At 37.0% G+C, this 8,862-nt stretch overlaps 1 protein-coding gene across 1 annotated transcript; it reads left to right on the forward strand.

Annotated features, from left to right (window-relative positions):
- Positions 1-6,429: 6,429 nt before the first annotated feature.
- Positions 6,430-7,963, forward strand: si:dkey-30e9.6 (uncharacterized protein LOC564083 homolog). The gene is made up of 4 exons (XM_059338808.1): positions 6,430-6,638; positions 6,857-6,941; positions 7,212-7,354; positions 7,644-7,963. The coding sequence occupies exons 1-4, from the start codon at positions 6,570-6,572 to the stop codon at positions 7,725-7,727; spliced, it is 381 nt and encodes a 126-aa protein (XP_059194791.1). The 5' UTR covers positions 6,430-6,569; the 3' UTR covers positions 7,728-7,963.
- The last annotated feature ends 899 nt before the right edge of the window (positions 7,964-8,862 follow it).

Consider the following 8,862-nt stretch of genomic DNA (forward strand, 5'->3'; position numbering starts at 1 on the left):
TTTATAAGTCGACACTCCAAACCACTAAAACAGATGGCCCACATGCTACATTTTTCAGGGAAATGGCCTCAGCCAAAGAGTGGGATTTTGGATAAGCCAGATATCGCAGACGGGTCCTTTCCAAATTGCTCGTTTCCATTCTCACGCTTTAACAGCAGCAGCGCTACTCAGATATAGAGTTTCACTGGCAGGAGCTGAGGAGCTGAGGCTGACTGTTCTGTCAGAGACTTGAAACTGATCTCTTTAGAGAAGAAATCAGAAACGGAGGAAGTGATGGCTTCATTTCTATGCTAAAAAGAATGTAAATTGTGGACATAAAGCTTTTCTTTTTTTGCAGAACCAGCTGGTTCATTTAGGGACGTAAAATGAAGAGTAGAAACAGCAGGGAATAAAATGTGTTGCTTTGGTCAGTTATAAGAAACTAAGAAACCAAGAAAAGATGCCGCACATCTTCCATGCAGTCTAATTATTACAAATATACAGTCAATTAAGTATACAGTCAATTATTAAACAGGAATCCACATTTTATTTCAAACGGTTTGCAATTATCACCTAAAATGACCTTACTGCTGATTAGAAAGCAGATTGCAGGTGCAGAAAATGCAATGCATATTTTCTTAATCATGAATTAATTTTTGTCCATGTGTAAGAAAATAATGAAACATAGCTGTTAAAGTTACCCAGAACCCAAGATGAAGTCTTCAAATAACTACTTTTGTCCTAAACCCCAATATATACAGTGTACAAAAGCAGGAAATACTCACATTTTAGAAGGAAATGTTTGGTATTTGCTTCAAATGATTAATAATGTATTAAGATACTTGACAATAGTTTTCTCTTGATTGACTATTGTTTCAGCTCTACAACAACTGTCCTATCTAAGAGCTGTTTGAGCTGAATTTGCTTGTTCGAATGGGGAAATTAACTGTATTATGGACTCTGCTGTGGTGACAGAAGACTTTAGAAGTAGTATCAGCAGGAGGACTGTTTTTTTTTTTTTTAATAAAGTGGACTGTTTAAGTAAACTGCAAAGTTTCAATAAAGTCAGTAAGACAATATTCTGTGATTAACGAGGGATAAAATCTTTGGACAGTTGTTTCAGCAGGTCTGCAGAGAACCAATGGGAAGCTGACAGCTGTGCAGGTCGTAGACTGTCTTGTCCCAGTGCAACATGGAGGTGCCTGACTGTCTTGGTGAGACACTCGTCTGTTGGTCTCTACGGCGGAGCAGGGATATAACCCCTACCTCATAAATCTCCTGGACCATCAACCTGCTCAGAGCCTGGAATAACCATCAGGTACGAACCCACTTTCTTCCCGTCTGCTCATGCCTCCTCTTACACAACCTCTAATTAAATCTCAATCGGCCTCCCGGATGGAAAACAACTATGTCAAGTGACCATATAAACAGTACATGAGTTTGTTCCCTTCCAGTTAAATCCATAAAAAGTGGTAAATAAATGAGGATAATTGCCTCGTTTGATCCATTAATCTACACACATGAGCTCATTTTGTGCAATTTTCTTTCATTATAATCAGTTATGCAGACATGAGAGAAATGGCAGCACTGCAGTGTCCCCTGTGAAATGTGATATCAGCTGAATGATGTAGGAAATGCAAACTGTATATAATTACTTTAACCTCCACCACTGACAGGAAAACTGATTGTACAACTTAAAAGACTTTTAGTGCACATAAGGAGCAGAAAAGCACAGGAAAATGATTCAAGCACAGATAAATCAGCTCTAAACCCCCGGTCCAAAACCACGTTCTAAAAGTTGAACACTATTTCCCAGTTTTACCTTTCTGCTTTCCTCCCTGTTGTTCCTCGCTCCATCATCTGCATGTAAAAAAACAAAAAAAAATCAGTTCAAATAAATTATTCCACACAAGTCTAAATCAGCCGAATGATTTACAGCGCACCTGAGTTTATTCAGTAAAGGAGGAAAGTGTTTTTAAGGTCCTAAGCTCTTTAGGGTGATTGGCTTTCTTACTGCCCTTGTTGGGCCCCTGTGGAGAGGATTTGGACGACAACCTGTATGATTCCTTAGCTTGTGTCTTGGCGAACACATGCACAATATTTTGGCACCAACAGTGGTGGAAAAAGGTGCTGGAAGTGCCAGTAAAGATTACTGCAAATTATTCAGGTGGTATGTGGAGAAAGTTGAACCAATACCACTCTGATTTGGGTTCAACTTTCCCACATAAGTATGTAACTCCCAGACTTAGGTGCGGAATTGCCACTTTTAGTTGAGTATCAGAAGTAAATCATCTCATTGTGAAGAAGAATATAGTATGTTTTATTGTTTGGGTAAAACCTTGAATCTCCAGTTTGGCTTGATTTTACATCTTAGCTTTCAGATCAGCTGATGGAGGAAATACAAGGAAATATGTTTTGAAAGAAGGAGAAGAAGAAAAAAGAAGGAGAAGAAGAAAAAAATGAAGAATGACTCAAAGCAAAGAGGGAAAGAATGGATAGAAAATTAAATAAAGCAACGATGGAAAGGATAAGAGAAAGTTACTTGCTCAGCTCTGCAATCTAGTGATGGATAAATGAAAGTAAAGCAACAATACCTCTAATTGTGCAGCATGTTTGTACTGATAAATGTACTTAATTGTACTTTTCCACCTGCAGTTGTAATTGTACCTTTCCAACTGCTGAGTGTGGGTTTGCTTTGTAACTGCACCATGCTGCAGAAGGAACTGCTTTGTTACTGTAGAGGACAAACGTGACCTCAGAGCAGCTGGGTCGTGACCAGAGCTATTCCTGCATCACCCCCGACATCCAACCTCCTAACACATACCCCACCCAGACACTGTCTGTACAGTCTTTGATCCAGTAACAAACCAAATCCCCAAACCCTATCAACACAACTGTTTACTTTATCAGTCATAAAGGAAGTTATGGGTGAATTTACCATCTAATCTGAGTCTTAAACATCACAGAAAGTAAAACAGTGATGATATATACCAGTTCTACAGTTATGATGTTTCATGATTTATCACATTTCATTGATTTACAGTACCTTCTGCTCTGTCTGGGCCGGAATGGAAGCAAAGAAGAAAAGGGAAGGAAGAGCGTTTGATCTGATGGGACGGGCAGGAATGCCATGAACCAAAGATCCGCTCTTGCATCAGTGACAATCAACAGTAAAAACAGATGGAGGTCCTGACAAAGGAAGAAGACGTGTAGTTTCCTCAGCTTGTTTCTATATCCTTCAGCAGTTACGCAGACATACTTTTACAGCCCTCTGTGTGTTACAGCATGATTTATCTGTGGTACTTTTTCTTTTAGTGTTCAAACAACAATGCAATTAGGCTCCATCAAGTTGTCAGAGTGACATAAAGACGTCTCTGAGGCTACTGAAAGGCAGCGGCAACAGCAGCATCTCGGACTGTCACGTCTGACAAAAGCCTCTTGTAATTGTTTCAGCCGAGCCCGACTGCACAGTGGCTGTAAATGTCACTGGATACAATAGTAGGTGGTTTCAGACACAGAGCTGAGGGGCCAGAGGTCGAGAGGAGCCTCTGAAGGCGGCAGCTCCTAGTTTAACAGGGGCGGCGAGGTCAGCTCCTTCACAGGCACTGTTTGGTCTCAGCTCGGGTTTCCTGTTGCCTCTGGCCCCCTGTGTCAGCTGCCCGAGTCGGTACAAACAAAGTGACTGCTGCAACAACTGTCTGGAAAAGCTCTGCTGCCTACAGATCAGTGTTTACACAAGGGGAGCTCACTGCTCACTGTCTGGCTCTTGTAAATCACAGCTATGACCTATGATGTAACTGCTTTTCTACATATTGACCTCTCAGAACACAGTAACTCAGAGAAATTTTACAGTCATTTCTCGTATGGACAGTTCAGCCCCAAAACAAAAAATCTTTCTAGTAGGTTATAGGCTAGTTCTTACATTAAACTGCTCACAACAAGATTTATTGATTATCATGAGTAATCGGCTCATGTTTCTAAGAGAGACGTTGCTGTTGCATTTTCAAATGTTTTTCTGAGCTCCACAAACAAAATGTCATATATATCCAATTAGGGTTGTCAAAAGTATTGATACTCAAAAAAGTATCGATACTAAAACGTTGTATCTGGATACAATATTTATATTCAAAAGTATCGATAGTTTATTGTTGTGTGTAAAGCATAGCCAATGAAGGAACACTTAAGTTAAGTTATTTAAAAAAATTTTATCAAGCTTGCCTAATATTGTGCATACAACCTAAAAATATTGTTCTAATTGTTATTGTTTATTTTATTTATTTATTTTTTGCACTACCTCAGACCTGAAGCTTGTTATAATAGTTGCAGTTTCTTTTTGCAGAACTGTTTTTTATTATAAATATTTAACCTGTGGTTCTGTTAATTTTTACATGTTGCATTTTTCTTGTTAATAAAAATGTTTCTGTTAAATTTTGGGGTCTTTGTTTTTATCCTTGTGATATCGAAAATGGTATCGAGTATCGAATATTTTCCTGAGTATCGGTATCAAGTTGAAAATCTTAGTATCGTGACAACCCTATATCCAATATATTCGAGAGAAGGCAGACTCACACCAAAAAGATCTAGACTGATAAATAGCACTGCAGTTAAGAGAAAAAAAATATGTCTTTTGGATTTGGAGGAGGTTATGGTAATGTATGTATGTGCTTTCCAGACTGTTTCACTGTCTTTTCTTGGAGGTTTAGTCAGTAAAACTTTCTTACAACATGTAGCGATTAAAGACATTAAACAGCGTTCTGTTCTATGAATCTGGAAGAAGCATCATCTCTGCGTGCCAAGTCCTGGCGTGCTGCTGGAGACTCAAGTAGAGACTACAGTACAACGAGTAAGGGACAGTTTATCTGAGACATTTCTTTAAAATGAATTTAAAGTCATGACAGGCTGCTCTCACCATCAACTGAATAGCCTGCTTCTGTTAGAAATATAAAGTAGAACTTTATATCATCAATGAATGAGCTTTTCTCCTGACTGCTAAGAATGATGTGCTGCCATCTTGTGGAATTATCCTGACATTACAAATTATATACATAGTTGTTTCTGTTACAGAGGGGTGGAAAATAACTACCCAAATATATTCAAGTACTGTACTTTTTGAGTACAATTTTAAGGCACTTGTACTGTACTTAAGCATGTCCGTTTTATGCTACGTTATACTATATATTATATATTATATTGTACTTTATACTTCATAGCAATTATTCAGCAATAGTTATTAGTTCTACAATTTTACAATGTCATTTAGCAGATGCTTTTATCCAAAGAGACGTACATTTGAGAGTTAAGTTATTAGTTACTCTGATTTAATTTTGGCATAATGGCACAATAAAACACAATGCATTGATACAGCACATGTGCTTCTTTTCTTGTTTTTTGATCTCCTATTCAATTATAATCTTTTGAAAACCCATTTACGTGTGTTTCTATATTGTTCTATGCTTCTTTCAGATATTTTCTTTGTGCCTTGTATGGTTTATGTACAGTAATGGAAAAAATATTAGACCAACCTTGTTTTCTCTCATTTTAATGCCTGGTACAACTAAAGGTACATTTGGACAAATATAATGATAACAACAAAAATAGCTTAACTTTAAAGAGTTTAATTTAAGAGCTGATATCTAGCCATTTTCTATGGTTTTCTTGATAATGATTTTGGTTATTATCAAGAAAACCATGGACAATGGCTAGATATCAGCTCTTAAATTAAACTCTTTTGTTGTTACCATTATATTTGTCCAAACAAATGTAACTTTAGTTGTACCAGGCATTAAAATGAACAAGACATAGAAGAAAACAGTGGTCTAATAATTGTTCCAGGACTACAGCACTATGAATTGCCTTGTTGAAAGGTGGTATACCAAAATTGAAGATGACTCTCCTCTACTGTGGCTAAGATGCCAACATTTCTTCTAGTCAGAGGGCACTTTGTTTGTACTGTTGCTAAGTTCCTGATTTTGTTAAATGTCCTACTGAGCTCAGCCCACTTAACTTAATTCTTATTGTTCAGAAGACTAAAGGCTCTTGTTACCAAGCAGCACTCTTTATGTGTCATGTCTGTAAACAACCTCTACTTTCTCCAGCGGCTACACTGTGTTTCTGACATACGAACAAACAGTACAACAACCTAAAACTACGTGGATTTAAACTTACACAGATCAGGAAATATCTCCAGGGCATTCAAGGTAAGCAGACAACTAATTCAACAAATCGAAATGGCTCCATACAGTTTGTTGCATCCACTGTCCTCAGTCTGCTTTGAAGAAAAAATTAAGTTCTCTGCAAGTCAGAATCTCTCTTTTGCAAGAAGCAAATGGTTGACACTCCCGGAGCCGGAGAGCCACAGCGACTTGTGGAGCATCAAGCCACCAGATTTCTCTCTGAAACTGTACAGATCTCTGTCAGAGCCACAGAAAAAAGACAGAAAGACACATTCAAATCCACCTGAACCTCAGCTTAGTGAAACAAAGAGGGTTGGAATATTTCTACCAAATGTTTTACAAGAGAGGTACCAGAGGAAAGACACTCCAAAGTTTATCACATCGTACAAGCCTCCTGATGCTCTGGAATCCGAGCTGATGTTTGTCAAGACTGGGAAGTACCTTTCTGGGCCGTACAAGAACCCCAAATCACATAACTTCAGACCGGTAAGTGTCCACAAACATAAAATATACTTTAAGCCTCATTCTATACATTTGTGTGTTGTGTGTTAGAGAGGCAAGCCTGACCATACTTAATAAATGTTGGTGGACAACTACTTCTCAGTAGTTTGTAGTGCTTGATTTTACCACCAGATGGCGATACAAAACAAATTACATTCAAAAATAATAATGTTTAATTTCTTGCATTTTCTCACTGATTTCAGCTCAATGAGGACCTTCCAGACATAGTTACTACATATGACAGAGATCCTGGTAACCTGAATTTAAAATTAAAGAACTTGGACATTGGTAAGTGGATTAACTTTGTCTTTTGTTCATTTTCTGAGTTCATTTTGGTTTAAACTGTCATAGAATTTGATTTGTATTTGCTCCCCTACATAGCAAAAGCGTTTTGTATTAGAGTGGAACATTTTTTTTTTAGTCAAATATCTTTTATATTTAAAATAATCTCACTGTGCAAGTAGGCACAGATTACTAAATAAATAAACAAATATAAACAAATAAACAAATATATATATATATATATATATATTTATTTTTATTTTATTTTTTTTTCAGTTCAAACCACTGGATCCGAGTCCAACTTTAGCTCAAGGGAGACCAGGAAAAGAATGGACACGTATAAACCTGCAGAGCCCAGATGGGATGCGAAGCTCATACTCCCTCAGCTGCCCTGGCCACCAAAATCTGCTTCTTATACTGTCAGTGGGGTTTTGGTATCATAGTTCCAAAAATAACCACTTCCATGTTAAATGATGTCGAGCCCATTACAGGGCCCAAACTCATAACTGAAATCATGTAATTATAATCATGCAGATCCAGTGCTGTATTTTCACATTTACACTAGGAGTGTAATTCAGTACAATTTAGAGGTACTAGACTGAAGCTACCTGTTGTATTTTACATTATGTATTACTTACTTATAATTTACAACAGTTTAGACAGTTGGGAGTTTCACCTGTTTTGATACTGACACTTAATTTTTCACAGAGACACCGACGAAGAAGAGGAGCTTACAGTGCATTCTTGGATCGTGTGGAGGAAAAACTCTCAAGATCATGGGAAAATACATAATAATGACTGGTATATACATTTTTACACATGCATAATTGACTTTCTATTATTAGTGCAAAAGCATAGAATTTGAAAGAACGGAGTATACTTATACACAATGGGATGTAAAGCAAAATAAACTTGATTCGTTTTGATACTTATTATAGATTATAAGACTTTTATAAGCACTCATGTCAGAAATAATGCATCTTTTAGTCCATTTACTACAATTGGGATGTATGTAATATTAAAAGTCACAGTTTATTTATGTTTTTTTTTTCCATTTTCAGGTGGCTACAAGGTTTAAATAGGTTTAAATGCAACACATATGAACATCTTCACCACTGTTAATGTTGAGTTGTAACAAAGATAAGAGCAGAAAAGTGAATCTAAAAAGGACTGAATAGCACTGTCACATTCAGAGATTCTTGTAGCTTTAAGCCTATGGCAGAAGGCATGCAGTTACTGTGGTGTCATGAAGGTCATCACGCCACATTATGAAGCCCACTGGTCCACTAACAGCTGCTCATTTAATACCCCAAAAATTATAGACACGCGGAGCATGCACATGTTGGAAGCATATCTGAAATAGCTGCACATATGCGTTCAACGAGTCATCTGTGACTCTGTGCATAACTTGCAGACTAAATTTAAAGTGAAAAGAATATCAGTCACTGCATTAAACCACATGACCCTCTGACTGCCACATGTTTTTCTAATTCTAATCCCCTGGTATTTTTTGCAATACTGAACCTCGTCTGTCTCACACTGGCTCTTAAAGATACACTTACTGGTTTTGTTGTTATTCACAGGACTTTGCAAAAGTTAGATGGCAGTTGGGAAAGCCTAAAGGAGAAAACACAAGTCAAAAGACCAATTATGAAAAACAACTTAAACACAAATCAAACATGCTCTTCGATTGATCTGGTTTGATGGATCAATTCAATGATCAAAGGTCCAGTATCATAAAAACAAAGTGATAGTACCGTTGTTGCTACTACCTTTAAGATACACCTTCTCATTTGTAAATCACAACTTTATATTTATTGTTTAATTAAAAATGAATTATCTTTATTTAATTGTCTAGTAATACATTGTCAAATTATACTTTAGTTGCTTTTTGTGAGTTGATATAAATGTAACTGTGTTAAATGGA

This window comes from Centropristis striata, chromosome 8 (genome assembly GCF_030273125.1).
Source record: "Centropristis striata isolate RG_2023a ecotype Rhode Island chromosome 8, C.striata_1.0, whole genome shotgun sequence".
Taxonomy (NCBI): domain Eukaryota; kingdom Metazoa; phylum Chordata; class Actinopteri; order Perciformes; family Serranidae; genus Centropristis; species Centropristis striata.